The sequence below is a fragment of the Lonchura striata genome, chromosome 33 (assembly GCF_046129695.1).
Source record: "Lonchura striata isolate bLonStr1 chromosome 33, bLonStr1.mat, whole genome shotgun sequence".
In the NCBI taxonomy this organism is placed as follows: domain Eukaryota; kingdom Metazoa; phylum Chordata; class Aves; order Passeriformes; family Estrildidae; genus Lonchura; species Lonchura striata.
In genome coordinates, this window is record NC_134635.1 from 2,843,001 (window position 1) to 2,857,596 (window position 14,596).

Consider the following 14,596-nt stretch of genomic DNA (forward strand, 5'->3'; position numbering starts at 1 on the left):
CGCACGGGCGGGCGAGTCCAACGCGGCTCCCGCGGGGGGAGAGGCACCCGCCTGGTCCCCGGTTCCGGCGGAACGGGCGGAGCCTCGGCCATGTCCGCGCTCGCCGGTTCGCGGCTGCTGCTGGCGGGAGCCCCGCGGCGACACCGGGTGCGCTCGGGACCCCCGGCACCTTCCCCATCCCCACGGGAGCCCCGCACCGCCCCTGCCCGCTCCCCTCCCGGGCTCTGAGCCCCGCTGGCCGCCGTGCGCCGAGGGCGAGCCGGTGACCCCGCGGTGATCCCCGTCCGCAGGTGTCCGGGCCGGACCCCGAGCGCCTCCGGCTCTTCCAGCGGCTGCGGGCGGCGGCGGCGGAGCGGGAGGACGGGCCCGGGGATGGGGCCGGCGGCGGCCGGCTCCCGCCGGGGACCCCGATCCGCATCGCGCTGCCCGGCGGGCGCCGCCTGCCCGGCCGGGCCCTGCGAACCACCCCGTTCCAGGTGGCCACGGAGCTCGGGTACGGCCCCAGGGCGTCCCCACGCTGTCCCCAGGGCCCCCGCAGTGTCCTGCCAAGGCTCCCGGGCCCCGCAGGGTGTCCCCGCGGTGCCCCCTGAGCCCCACAGAGTCCCCACGAGGTTCACACGGTCCCTATGGTCCCCACGAGGTTCGTGGGGTTCCTCCTGTGTCCCCATGATCCCCACAGAGCCCCCGCAGGATTCCCACAGGGTTTGTGGGGTGCCCACGGTGTCTCCAGGGGGGTCTCTGGTGTCCCTGTAGGGCCGGCCTGGCCAAAGTGGCGCTGGTGGCCCGGGTGAACGGGACCCTCCAGGACCTGGACCGGCCACTGGAATGTGACACCGACTTGGAGCTGCTCGACTTCTCCACGCCCGAGGGGCGGGAGGTGAGCCCGGGGGCCTGGGGTGCCAGCCCCGTGCCCCGCTGCCCTCACAGCCCCTGTCCCCCGTGTCCCCAATGTCCCCCCAGGCTTTCTGGCGCTCCAGCGCCTGTGTCCTGGGGGCGGTGGCAGAGCAGTTTTTCGGGGCGACGCTTTGCAGCACCCAGGCCACCGAGGACGGCTTCTTCTGCGACGTGCACATGGGCAGCAGGTAGGGCAGGGCACATGCGGGGTCCTGGCGTGTCCCCAGCGTGTCCCCAGCGTGTCCCCGTTCCCCCAGGACGGTGCAGAGCACGGAGCTGCCGGCGCTGGAGAAGGCCTGTGCCACGTTTGCCCGTGCCCGGCACCGCTTCGAGCGCCTCGAGGCCACCCGCCAGCAGCTGGCTGAGCTGCTCAAGGTGTGTCCCCCTCCCCAGCGTGTCCCCATCCCGGGGGCATGGGGCATGGGAGGCCAGCCTGGGGACGCTGGGACCCTCCTGGTTGGGATCATTCGCTGGGGTGATGCTCATCGGGCCCAGTGTCACCCCCCTTGGTGTTACCTGTCACCACCCTGGTCCTTTGTCCCAGCACTGTGTCACTTCCCCTCGGTGTCACCCCTCTAAAATCACCAAGCCCACCATCACCCACCTCACTGTTGTCCCTCCTCAGCACAACGCCTTCCAGCTGCAGCAGCTCCAGGAGGTGACATCCCCTACAGCCACAGTCTACAGGTGAGCACAGGGGACACTGGGGGTGGCCCGAGGTCACCACAGCTGTCCCCACATCCACCTCTTCATCCCTCAGGTGCGGCCCCCTGCTCCAGCTGTGCCACGGGCCCCTCCTCCGGCACACGGGGCTGATCGGAGCCCTGCGGGTGCTCACGGTGGGTGCTGGGTGGGGGTCCCAGTGCCCCACTTACACACCCTTGGTACAGCGGGTGTTGGGTGGGGGTCCTGGTGCCCCACTGATATACCCTGTACAGCGGGTGTTGGGTGGGGGTCCCCATGCCCCACTTACACACCCTTGGTACAGTGGGTGCTGGGTGGGGGTCCTGGTGCCCGACCCCCTGATGTCCCCCTGTGCCCGCAGAGCTCGGCCGCGCTGTTGGGGGGAGCTGGGGGCTTGTCACTCCAGCGCGTGGCCGCCGTGGCCTTCCCCAGCACCCAGGACCTGGAGCAGTGGCAGCGGGCACAGGACGAGGCGGCTCAGCGGGACCACCGCCGGATCGGGAAGGTGAGCCCTGCCAGGGGCTGGGGAGTCCCTCAGATCCACGGGGATCCCCCCCAGTAACGCCCTCCCTGCTGCAGGATCAGGAGCTCTTCTTCTTCCACAAGTTCAGCCCTGGCAGCTGCTTCTTCCTGCCCCGCGGCGCCCATGTCTACAACACCCTCGTGGAGTTCATCCGGGTACGACCCCCATCGTGTCCCTGTCACATCACCCAGACCCCACTGCACCCATCCCTAGCACAGCTGGGCACTGCTGTGCCCCCCACAGACCCCACTGCACCCACCCCCTCACACCTGACCCCTCTGCCACCCTCGCACGCAGTTCTGCCCCCCAGTTCTGTCGTGCCCTGCTGGCCACAGCTCTCACCCTCCAGTCCCTGCAGCCCCCATGACCGATGCTGTGGGGCTGAGCTGACCTCCCCTGTCCCCGTCCCCACAGAGCGAGTACCGGGCGAGGGGCTTCAGCGAGGTGGTGACCCCCAACCTGTTCAGCCCCCGGCTCTGGGAGCTCTCGGGGCACTGGCAGCACTACAGCCCCCACATCTTCTCCGTCCCTGCCACCCCTGAGACCCTCTCCCTCAAACCCATGAACTGCCCGGCCCACTGGTGAGTCAGGAGGCCCTGGGGCGCCTTGGGGGACACCTGGGGGCACTGCCTGTCTGTCTGTCTGTCTGTCTGTCCGTCCCCAGCCTGATGTTCGCCCACCGGCCGCGCTCCTGGCGGGAGCTGCCCCTGCGCCTGGCGGATTTCGGGGTCCTGCACCGCAACGAGCCCCCCGGGACCCTGACAGGGCTGACGCGGGTCCGGCGCTTCCAGCAGGACGATGCTCACATTTTCTGCACTCTGGAGCAGGTGTCTGTGCCCCTGACCCCTCCCTGTCCCCCCAGAATGTGTCACCTGCCCCCCTGACACCCCTTTCCCAGCTGGAGAGCGAGATTGATTCCTCCCTGGATTTCATCCGGACCGTTTACGCCGTCCTGGGATTTTCCTTCCGCCTGGCCCTGGCCACCCGTCCCGAAGGATTCCTGGGGGACCCTGAAACTTGGGATCGTGCAGAGCAGGTGGGATGATGCCCCCTGTGCCCTGTGCCCCCTGCTCTGTGCCCCCTTGACCCTCCCAACCCACCTCTGCAGCAGCTGGAGCAGAGCCTGCAGAATTTCGGGCAGCCCTGGGAGCTGAGTCCGGGGGACGGCGCCTTTTATGGGCCCAAGGTGAGACATTTTGGGGAGAGGGGGGGATCCCTGAGGGGACAAACCAGCACCCTGCTGGAACCTCCCCTCCCCTGGATTCCCAAAAGATTGACATCCGGATCCGGGATGCTCTGGGGAGGCACCATCAGTGTGGCACCATCCAGCTGGATTTCCAGATGCCTGAGAGATTCCAGCTGGAATATGCCAGGTATTGGGAGGGGGGCAGGATTGGGGGTTTGTGGGGGCCAGGATTGGGCTGGAGTTGAGGATTGTTGTGGGGGCAGCAGGATTAGGATTGAGGAATGCCAGAATTGGGAGGGGTAGAATTGGAGTGGGAAGGGGGATCAGGATTGAGGTGGGGGGACAGACATGGGGCTGGGGGGTCAGGATTGGGATGGGGAAGGCGGGATTGGGGATTTGGGGCACATCAGGGTTGGTGCAAGGGGTCCCCCTGACCCCGTTTTCCCCCCCAGCCCCAGCGGGAGCCCGGCGCGGCCGGTGCTGATCCATCGGGCCGTGCTGGGCTCCGTGGAGCGCATGGTGGCCGTGCTGGCCGAGAGCTACGGCGGGCGATGGTGAGGGGGGTCCCCAAAAACACCCCACGCCTCACCCCCAGTCCTTCAGACAACCTCCAGTCCCTGGGACACAATCCCCAGGAACGCCCCCAATTCCCAGGGGCACCCCAGTTGTCTGGGCCCCCTCGTCCCCAGTGTCACCCCTGTCCCAGGGTGCCCCATCTTGGGACAGACACTCCCCAGTTTTGGGGACACTCAATCTCCAAGACACTCTCTGGATCCCTGAGATACCTCATCTTTGGGGTCCCTCTATCCTGAGGACACCCCTGCAGCCCTTGGGGCACCCCCTCTTTGTGTGTTCTCCCCCTCCGGTGCCCCCCAGTGACCCCTGGTGCCCCCCAGGCCGCTCTGGCTGTCCCCACTGCAGGCCATGGTCATCCCACAGACCCCCGAGGTCGAGGACTATGCCCGGGAGGTGAGTATGTGACCCACCCCGTGCTCCCCCAGTACCCCCATCATGTACTCCCATCCTGTGTGACCCCCCCCGCCATCCCTCCATGTCCCCGTGCCCCCCTGTGCCCCCACTGACTCTGGGGTACAGGTGCAGGCAGTGCTGAGGAGGGGGGGCATCCTGGCCGACCTGGATGGGGACCCTGGGACCACCCTGGCACGGAAGATCCGCCGGGCCCAACTCACCCACTACAACTTCCAGTTGGGTAAGGGTGGGGCAGACCCCCAGGAACCCCCCAGGACCCCCTTGGAGCCCCCCAGGACTGGCTGGACACCCCCATCCACATCCTGAGTGCTGCTGGGGAGGAAAATTGAGACCCTCCCCTGGGAGCCCCCACTATGAGACCCCCTCAGGAATCTGCTGAAGCCCCTTGAGACCCCCAGGAGCTCAGTCCCCCTTGGGAATTCACCAGCACCCACCCTGAGATCCACTCGGGACCTCCCCAGGAGTGTTTTAGGGACCCCCCCGCCCAAGGCCCCTCTAAGACCCCCCCACCCCTTTTGGGACCTCCTTTGAACTCCCTAGGACTGTTCTGGGACCCCCCCCTCGCATCCCTGGGACCCCCTCTGGACCCCTCAGGGCGGTGGGCGCTGCTCAGAGCTGGGGGTGCCGTGCTTGGGGGGTGCCTGTGCGGGCCGGGGGGCGCGGGGACCCCGAGCCCCCCACCCGACGGCCGTGCCCCCGCAGTGGTGGGGCGGCGGGAGCGGGAGCACGGCACCGTCAGCGTCCGGACCCGGGAGAACCGGCAGCTCGGGGAGCTGGAGCTGCCGCGGCTGCTGCAGCGGCTGCAGGAGCTCAGGGACGGCCGCGTCCCCGACGCCGAGCAGCGCTTCTGACCCCCCCCAAATCCCGGGGGACCCCGACCCCCCCCCGGGAACCCCCAACTCAATAAATAAACCGCTGGGAAACGCGCTGGATGTTGTGAGCGCTGAGCCTGGGGCAGCTCCGGGCACCTCTGGGTGCTGGCGGGGGTGGGGGCAGGACCCTGGGGAACCCCCCCAAAAACACCTGGATAGCCGCAGCACAAGGCTTGGATGGCCGGGTGGCGATTCCCGGGCTCTCATTCCCAGGTTTTCCCTTCCCACCTTCCCTCTCCCGAGTTCCCTCCGGCACTTCTGGGTCCTTCCAGCCGGGATTTCCCCCCGCCCACGCGGCGGGGAAAGTGGGGGGGTTGCGCAAACCCCGAGTCACGGAGCCGCAGACGCGTTGGGCAATCGGGGGGGACACGGGGCTGTCCCCCCCACCATCCCCACCCCAAACACCTGCCCGGGCGTGAGGGCTCAGCCCCGGGCAGGATTTGATTATCCCGGGATAGGACAGGAGCCCCCCCCCGCCCCGGGGTCCCCCTGTCCGTAGGTGCCCAAGGCTGTGACCCTTGGGGACGGGAGCTGAGGGACCCCCCCCATCTCCGGGGGTCCCTCTGGAGGTGCCCCTTCAGCCCCCCCCCCAGCGCCGGGGGTGACTCAGTGGGCGGGGGCCCCAAAACGGGGCAAAACCCACAAAAATGTGGTCTGACCGCTTCCCCCTGCTGTGACGCAGGGGTCGGGGGGGGGGGGGGTGGCCTGGGGCCACCAGAGGGGGATCCGGGGCTACCAAGACGGGGACGGGACCACCAGGGTGGGGACGGGACCACCAGGGTGGGGACGGGGCTGTCGCGGTGTCCCCAGCCCGGCTGGGGCCGGGGTTACGCCCCCGGTCCTGTTTGGGGGTGCAGGATCCTGCACAGCCCCCCGGTCCCCCCGGGGTCCCCCTCCCGGCTCTGCCGCGACGTCAGGCCGTGACTCAGCCCCGCGGGATGTGGCCCCACGCCCGACCCGGCCCTTCATAAGGCGGCGGAGCCGGCGCTGACCCTACAGCGCCCGACGCCATGGCGGCCTTCGGCCTCTTCCTCCTCCTCAGCGCCGCCGGTGAGTCCCCGCGGCCCCACCCAGGGCACCCCTGCACGCCCGGGCCCCCCGAACACCTGAGGCCCCTTCCCGGACTCTGGGTCCCTTCCCGGACACCTGGATCCCCTTCCCGAACTCTGGGTCCCTTCCCGGACACCTGGATCCCCTTCCCGAACTCTGGGTCCCTTCCCCGGACACCTGGATCCCTTTTCTAAACACCTGCGATCCCTCACTGAGATTGGGGGCTCCTTCCCAAACTCTGGGTCCCTTCCCGGACACCTGGATCCCCTTCCCGGACTCTGGGTCCCTTCCCCGGACACCTGGATCCCCTTCCCGAACTCTGGGTCCCTTCCCCGGACACCTGGATCCCCTTCTCGAACTCTGGGTCCCTTCCCCGGACACCTGGATCCCCTTCTCGAACTCTGGGTCCCTTCCCCGGGCTCCTGGATCCCCTTCCCGAACTCTGGGTCCCTTCCCCGGACACCTGGATCCCCTTCTCGAACTCTGGGTCCCTTCCCGGACACCTGGATCCCCTTCTCGAACTCTGGGTCCCTTCCCCGGGCTCCTGGATCCCCTTCCCAAACTCTGGGTCCCTTCCCGGACACCTGGATCCCTTCCCAGACTCTGGGTCCCTTCCCCGGGCTCCTGGATCCCCTTCCCGGACCCCTGGGTCCCACCCGGGCTCCTGCCCAGGTGTTTGGGACTCTTCCACCACGGACACCCGGCTCCGCACCCGCAGCCAGGGCTCCCCACCCCGGATGTCGGGGCCGCTGCCCACACACCTGGATCCCTCCCAAATGCCTGGAGGTCCCTGTCCCAAACACCTGCGTCCCTCCTGGGTGTCTGGGTCCCCTTCACCAGCACCTGGGGACCCTCCTGAATGTCTGGGTCCCCTTCCCAAACACCTGGGGCCCCCTCCCCGTTATGGGGCTCCAAGCTGGTCTGGTGGGGGGGTCCCTGCTTGCTGTTCTGTGGGTGGGGGGTGGAGGGGGTGACCCTGCTGACCCCTGTGTCCCCCATGGGTGACAGCGGTGGCCTCGGGGCAGCTGCAGCAGGTGGTACAGGAGAGCCTGGACCTGCGGCCCCCCAGCATCAAACAAGGTGAGGGGAGAGACAGGGACACCCAGGGGTGGGGGACACCCAGGCCTGGGGACAGGGGGATGCTCATGGGTGGGAATATGGATGGAGTTGGGGATGGAGGGGCATGGGGACGTGGTGATGCAGGAGAAAGGGGACTTGGGTGGGGGGGACAAGGGTGGGAGTGACAGGGGGACAGTGGTTGGGCACAGGAGTGGGACCACGATGGACACAGGGACCAAATGGGGAGAGGGGGACACACAGGGACAAGTGCAGGGAGGACACCCCCCGCCCTGTGCCCACCCGCTCCCTTCTTCAGTGCTGCAGCAGGAGCAGGACCTCGAGGTGCCCCCCGACATCCTGGTGGGGGGGTCCATGTCGCCCCCGCGCAGCCCCCCGGTCTGGGGCAGCGCCCTGGACGGGTTCCCCCCTGCCTGGCCCATGGCCGCCACCGTCACCCGGCACTGCCGCGACCCCCCGACGCTGCCGCCGCCGCTGCTGCTCCCCTCGACCGCCTTCGCGCACCTGCGGCGGCAGGCGGCCGCGCTGGCCGCGCTGCGGCCCCGGCTGAACGACTGCTGCCGCCACCACAGCCCGCTGCCCTGCGCCCGGCGCGCCGTGAGCCGGGCACCGGAGGGGGGACACGGGGAGGGGACACGGGAGGGGACAGGGGAGGGGGGAGAGGGGACACGGGGAGGGGGGACACGGGGAGAGGACAGGGGAGGGGACAGGGGAGGGGGGACACGGGGAGGGGACACGGGAGGGGACAGGGGAGGGGACAGGGGAGAGGACAGGGGAGGGGGGACACGGGGAGAGGGGACACGGGGAGGGGACAGGGGAGGGGACAGGGGAGGGGGGACATAGGGGAGAGGGGATACGAGGAGAGAGGGGATACGAGGAGAGAGGGGACATAGGGGAGAGGGGACATAGGGGAGAGGGGGGACACTGGGGAGAGATGGGACACGGGGAGAGGGGACACGGGGAGGGGACACGGGGAGGGGACATGGGGAGAGGGGACATAGGGGAGAGGGGACAGCGGGGAGAGGGGATACAAGGAGAGGGGACATAGGGGAGAGGGGATAGTGGGGAGAGGCGACACGGGGAGAGGGGACAGTGGGGAGAGGGGGGACATTGCAGAGAGAGGGGGGACACCACAGGACGGGGGTGCGGGGACACTGTGAGGGACACGGGGACACTGCTGGAGGGGAAGACACGAAAACACCGGGGCAGGTATAACGTGGGGACAACGCGTGGGGGGAGACAATGCCGGCAGTGGGGACGGGGACACTGTGGAGGGAGGGACACGGGCTGACACCGAGGGGGCTCTGCCCCCGCTGCCCCGCAGTGGACGGACGTGCTGGACGACTTCTGCACGGATGAGTTCGGGGTGAAGACGCGGCAGTTCCACTGCTGCCGCCGGCACGGGGCCGCGCGGCGCCGCTGCTTCGCCCAGGAGACCCCGGCCCCCACCTGGGAGCCCGTCCCCACCTGGCACCCCAACGTCGCCTGGGACCTGGTCACCGAGCCCCCCTTTCCTCCCGGCGAGCCCACGGCCAGCAACCTGGGCAACATCTGCGGGCTGCGGGCGCTGCGCCCCGGGCCCCCCGGCCCCGGTGCCCGCTCCGGGCCCCGCGTCCGGCTGCGAGTCCGGCTGGAGCGCGAGTACGGCCGGTGCTGCCGCAACGAGAGCCTGAGCTGCGCCCACAGCGCCGTGAGTGGGACACGGGGCGGGGGACGAGGCTGGCAGCGGGGGTGGCTGTGCTGGAGGGCTCGGGGGGCCGCAGGCGTTCGGGAGGGTCTCAGGTGTCAAAGGACTGGGGAGGCGCAGGTATCCGGGAAAAGGACCCAGGTGCTTGGGAAAGGGACCGAGGTGTTTGGGTTGGCACTCCGGTATCCGGGGAGGGGCCCCAGGTGTCCCGGGAATGACCCATGTGCCCGGAGCGTGACCCAGACACTCAGAGGCCGGGAAGGCTCCCAGGTATCCGGGAAGGTGACAAACGTGTCAGGGAGGGGCCCCGGTATCCGGGGAGGGGACGGAAATGTCCCGGGGAGGGGACGGAAATGTCCCGGGGATGACCCAGGTGTTCAGGGGTTGGGGGGGTCCCAGTGTCCGGGCACCCCCCTGACCCCCAGTTCCTCCTCCTCCGCAGTGGCTGAAGGGGCTGAATCGGTTCTGCCGGGAAGAGTCATCGATAAAGACAGGGCAGCACCGGTGCTGCCAGCGGGGGGGTTCCCGGGCCCGGAGCCGCTGCTTCGCCGCCGCCGCGCCCCACCCCGAATACGACCGGGAGCTGCACAACGTGAGCCTGGCCCGGCCCGGCCCCGCGCTGCTGCGCTCCCTGTGCGGCCCCACGCGGCTCTTCACACAGAGGTGGGTGACCCCAGAACAGCCCCGGGGCACCCCACGGTCCCTCCTCTCGTGGGGACCCAGCTTCGCGGGACCCCTCATCCCCATCCCAGGCATGTGGGATGCTCCATTGCTCGGGAACCCCTTTCGGGGTGGGGATGCAGCAGTCCCCACTTCCCCTGCGAAAACCCCCGTGTTCACCCCCGTGTCCGTGTCCGTGCCCGCAGGCGGCCGGTGCCGGAGCTGCTGGGGGCCATGACGGCCGCGTGCTGCCCGCTGCCCCCCGAGGAACGCGGCACCTGCGCCCGGGAGCAGGTGAGTGACCCAGGGGGTCGGGGGACCCCCAGAGCCGCCCTGACCCCCGTCCCCATTGCCCACAGCTGGCCCAGGGCATCGCCACGCTCTGTGCCACCCCCCGGGACGCCTGGAGGGACCCGCAGGGCTGCTGCTCGTGGGAGGAGCCCGAGCGGCGCCGCTGCTTCGACGACACCTACCTGAGCCAGGTGACCCTGGGGGCCGCCCTGGCGCCCCCGCCCCCCGGCCACGAGGAGTGAATCCCTCCCAGCACGGGGGAACAATAAAGATGCTGCGGTGTCACCTCGGAGTTTTTCCCTTTGGGGATTTCCTTATGCCTCACTGTCCCCATTGATTCCCCCCCGGGGCCTCAGTGTCGCCCACGGGGCCCCATTCCGGGGTGTGCCGGGGTGTGGGTGGATACTGGGGTGTTTGCACTGCTGGGGAGTGTCAGGCCTGCTGTGATACCTGTGTTTGATTTTGGGGTGTGCTTGTGGTCACTCACCCACCCAGGGCACACACGGCCTCGTGCCCCCCAGGGGTCTCTGTGCACCTCTTCCCTGCATTCTTGCGGCCCCACAGTGTCATTGTCACTCGTGTCCCCGCTCATGGCCATAATCCCAGGAGATCCCCAAATCCCTCATGGTGTCCCCCCAGCCGTGGCTGACCCATCTGTCCTTCCCTGTGTCCTTCCTAGAACCACCCCCTCCCCAGATACTCCATCCATCCATCCATCCGTCCCAAAATTCCCCAGCAGTTTCTTCTCACCCTATTCTGCCTCACAAGGGGGTTCTTTGCCCCTCTGGGAAAAGGAAGATTTTTTTTCCCATCCCTGTGGCCCTTTCCCATCACAAAGCAAACTGGTCCAAGCCTTATTCCCAATTTTAGTTGAAAAATAAAAAGTCTTATCATTCTCAGCAGCCTCCACTGGGATACAGGGTGGAGGGAGAGGGATCTACTTTTTCTATTGGGAATATTCCACCTCCACCCCAGTGTTCCTGAGGCAGAGGCTGTTTCCTGAAGCATGTCTGGGTGGATTGGCCTTCACAGATCAGGCCAAGCACAGTCCATGGGATGGCAGAATCCAGCATGGCAAAATGTGGAAAACAAAGTTGAGGGGCTCATCCCCCATTCCCTGCAGGTGAAGAGGGGTGTCTCCCCCCTTCCCAGGGGAAATTTCTCACGGAGATAAAGAATTTCCCCTGGGAGCACCTTCATCTGTGAGACTGGGAGGGGAGAGGCCAGGCTGGAGGGCAGGGCAGTGGGTAGGGAAGGGCTGGGCGGGCTGGTCACATCTTGGGGAAGCTGGCCAGGTTGGCCACACCACAGGCGTTGTTCATGTTGCGGGCAAGGAGGACGTAGCCCTTGTTGCCCCATTCCTCGCCCCAGCTGGAGGGTGGAAAAGCAGAGCCTGAGCCTCTGGAAGAGCCCCAGCCACCTGCAATCCCCAAGCCATCCCAACCCCTGTACCTGTTCTTGATGATCCAGTGCTTGGTGCCCTTCTGTGCCCCGTAGCCCACGGCCAGCACGGCGTGGTTGATGTTCTCGGCGTTGCAGCTCTCGTCGTAGTACACACCTTGGGGACACAGCCGGCGTCACCGGGCGTGCCCCAGGTCCCCGAGCAGCCCCACGAGCCCCGCTCTGCCCCCAGCCCCTCACCCCGGCTGTAGAACTGGAAGGAGGGCAGGCTGGCATCGATGCCCACGGCGATGGGACCGATCCGGGCCACCGCCCTCTTCAAAGCCTTCTCATTCCCCTCGGGGATCTCGCGGTAGCCGCGGCACTTGGCCGCCTTCCCAGTGGGGCTGTACATGCAGCTCTCGTCCTGCGTGGGGCCGGGAAGGTCAGGGTGAGATGGGGATGGGAGGGATGGAGGGGGATTTGGGGCTGTGCCCCCTCACACCTGGCCAATGTAGGGATAGGAGTCCTCGGAGTCGATGCCGCGGTTCTGCCGGACGTACTCGAAGGCGTTGGTCATGTACCCGCCCCCGCAGCCGTCGTTGTTGGCCACGCAGTCCACCAGGTTTTGGGGGCTGAGGGACAGCAGTTTCCCCGTTTTCCTCTTCAGCTGCCCCTCCAGGGCACCCACCGAGCTGAAAGCCCAGCACGAGCCACACTGGCCCTGTGGGGACACAAGGGGTGACACCGGGGTGACACCGGGGTGACGCCTGCTCCAGACTCACCTGTCTTACCTGGTTCTTGACAGGGGTCACATAGCCTTTCTTGCGCCAGTCCATGGCAGCCGGGGCTCTCTCGGTCCAGTCGGGGACAAAGAGTGTCTCGTTGTGGCGTTGGTGACCGCGGGGCACCTTCAGCCCTGTCATTGTCCTCACCACCTCCTCGCTGGTCTGGGGAAGGAGCCCCGGTGGGTGAGCAGGGTGGGTGGGAGCACCCACGGGTGCTCAGCCCCACTGTCTCCCCTGCCAGGGACACCCACCATGTCACCCAGGTGGTTCATGGCCAGCTCGAAGGTGTGGATGCCCAGGGAATGCTCCAGGTTGTGGGTGTTGATGTATTTGAGGTTCTTCTCCCAAATCAGCCTCCGCGTCACCTCGTCCGCCTGCACCGGGGGCAGATGGTGCTGGCACAGGGGTCCTGCTTGTGCCCCCCACCCTCGGGACATCCTTGTGCCCCACTCCCCACCCTGGGGGTCCCAAGCACCGGGCCCCCCCGTACCTGCCCGTTGTATTGCTTGCGGTGGGTTTTTTTCCACAGCTCCCACTGCGCGTCCAGCTCCGGCTCCGGGTGCAGCTGGGCCAGCGCCGCCGGGACCAGCAGGGCCAGCAGCACGGGCCACCACATCCTGGGGACCAGCTGAGCACTGGGACAGGGCACAGGCTGAGCCAGGGGTCCGGCTGGGGGCAGGACCCTGAGCCCACCCTCCTGTGGGAACAGAACCTCCTGCACACCCCGATTTGGGGCCAGGACCCCTTGCGCACCCTGATTTGGGGCTGGGACCCGCTGCCAACCCTGGCTGGGGACTGGGACCCCTTCCTGCCTGGGTTTGGGGCCAGGACACCCCCGCGGGCAGGGCTGGCCGGGCGCCGGCATCACATGAGCCGGGACAGCCGGTTCCCGTTACCCGGAGCCAGGGGGGAGATTTGGGATGCCGAGGGTGCAGGAGGGAGAACGTTCCCCCATCCTGCCCCTCCCTGGCTTCACCCAGCGCCCCCAGCCCCCCGTGGCACGGCAGGACCCGGGACACTTCCCCGAGCCGGGGATCCCCAGGCCGGCTGGACGTCAAGTGCCTCAGTTTCCCTTTTCGTGCCTCCGAGGGTCGCACACGGGAGCCGATTCCCTCCCATTCCCCCTGGGATCCATTTCCCTGGGGAAAAAGCCACCCAGCGCCCCCCTGGGGGACCCCTCCCCGCCGCTTACCCAGCACGGAGCCGTCGGTGGGAGCGCCGGGACGGGGCCTGCGGGAGCCGCGGCCGCTGCGCTTTTATGCTGCTGGATTGAGGAAGTTTGGAGGCGGCCGGAAAATTTTGGCAAACATCGGGTTCGGATGGGAAGGAGGGGACAAGGAGGGGGGACGAGGGGGCTGCCCCGGCTTCACGTGATGCTGCGGGAGGAGCTGAGTCAGCCCCGGCGCGGGGCGGGCGGCGGGTCCTGCCCGGGACATCCTCCTGTCGCCGGGATGTTCTCCTGTCCCCGGGATGTTCTCCTGTCCCCGGGATGTTCTCCTGTCCCCGGGATATTCTCCTGTCCCTGGGATGTTCTCCTGTCCCCGAGATGTTCTCCTGTCCCCGGGATGTTCTCCTGTCCCTGGGATATTCTCCTGTCCCTGGGATATTCTCCTGTCCCCGGGACGTCCTCCTGTCCCCGGGACATGCTCCTGTCCCCGGGACGTTCTCTTGTCCCCGGGACACCCTCCTGTCCCCGGGATGTTCTCCTGTCCCCGGGACATGCTCCTGTCCCCGGGACACCCTCCTGTCCCTGGGATGTTCTCCTGTCCCTGGGATATTCTCCTGTCCCCGGGACATCCTCCTGTCCCCGGGACGTCCTCCTGTCCCCGGGATGTTCTCCTGTCCCGGGACGTTCTCCAGTCCCAGCATTCTGCCCTGGGGACACCCTCCTGTCCCAAGGATCCCGGCCCCAGGGACACCCTCCTGTCCTGGCATCCCAACTTGGGGATGTCCTGCTGCCCTGGGGACATTCTTTTGTCCTGGAATCCCACGCTGGGGACATTGTCTTGTCCCAGCATCCCACCCTGGGGACATTCTGCCGCCCTGGGGAACTCCCACGTTGTCCCCAAGTCCTCCCCGTGGCCGAATCGGATGGAGCTGAGCACCCACTTCCTTCAGGAGCAGCCGGACACGGCAGCTCGGGGACATCGTGTGCCAGCAGGAGCGGAGGACGGGACCCCAGCTCTTGTCCCCAGTGTCCCCAACCCGGGGCTGCCTCCCAGTTTGGGGGTCCCTGGCCGGGGGAGGTGGGGCCGGACGGTGCTTTCTGCAGTGACCGTCACCTCGTCACGCGGCTCCTGCCACGACAAGGCGGAGGGGCCTGGTGGCACCAGAGCCATCCCAGATGTGTCACGCTGGGGACATCCACATCATCATCGCTGTCACCCTCCAGCCACGGGAACGAGGAGGAACCAGCCCAGCGACCAGGAGGGGAGGGGGGGGATGGAGCAGCACCAAGGTGGGGGTGCGTCCCTGTCACCCCTACCCCACGGGGGTCCCCAGGAGAGGGGCCAC

At 67.9% G+C, this 14,596-nt stretch overlaps 3 protein-coding genes across 3 annotated transcripts; 2 read left to right on the forward strand and 1 right to left on the reverse strand.

The window, feature by feature from the left end:
• The first annotated feature begins 90 nt into the window (after nt 1–90).
• On the forward strand, nt 91–5,205 carry TARS2 (threonyl-tRNA synthetase 2, mitochondrial). Its single transcript, XM_021542144.2, has 18 exons — nt 91–147; nt 291–493; nt 754–877; nt 961–1,082; nt 1,152–1,269; nt 1,520–1,581; nt 1,655–1,733; nt 1,940–2,083; nt 2,158–2,256; nt 2,516–2,682; nt 2,766–2,928; nt 3,000–3,137; nt 3,210–3,287; nt 3,374–3,474; nt 3,740–3,841; nt 4,184–4,256; nt 4,383–4,497; nt 4,980–5,205. The coding sequence occupies exons 1-18, from the start codon at nt 91–93 to the stop codon at nt 5,126–5,128; spliced, it is 2,094 nt and encodes a 697-aa protein (XP_021397819.2). The 3' UTR covers nt 5,129–5,205.
• Nucleotides 5,206–6,135: 930 nt separating this feature from the next.
• Nucleotides 6,136–10,204, forward strand: ECM1 (extracellular matrix protein 1). Its single transcript, XM_031506929.1, has 7 exons — nt 6,136–6,199; nt 7,208–7,279; nt 7,575–7,873; nt 8,601–8,966; nt 9,406–9,626; nt 9,830–9,917; nt 9,983–10,204. Exons 1-7 carry the CDS (start codon nt 6,160–6,162, stop codon nt 10,154–10,156), a joined length of 1,260 nt encoding a protein of 419 aa, XP_031362789.1. The 5' UTR covers nt 6,136–6,159; the 3' UTR covers nt 10,157–10,204.
• Nucleotides 10,205–10,766: 562 nt separating this feature from the next.
• CTSK (cathepsin K) lies at nt 10,767–13,378 on the reverse strand. Its single transcript, XM_021542143.3, has 8 exons — nt 13,275–13,378; nt 12,573–12,717; nt 12,334–12,456; nt 12,089–12,244; nt 11,800–12,018; nt 11,556–11,721; nt 11,367–11,472; nt 10,767–11,285 (listed from the first exon to the last, which is right to left on the reverse strand). Exons 2-8 carry the CDS (start codon nt 12,696–12,698, stop codon nt 11,186–11,188), a joined length of 996 nt encoding a protein of 331 aa, XP_021397818.3. The 5' UTR covers nt 12,699–12,717; nt 13,275–13,378; the 3' UTR covers nt 10,767–11,185.
• Between the last annotated feature and the right edge of the window lie 1,218 nt (nt 13,379–14,596).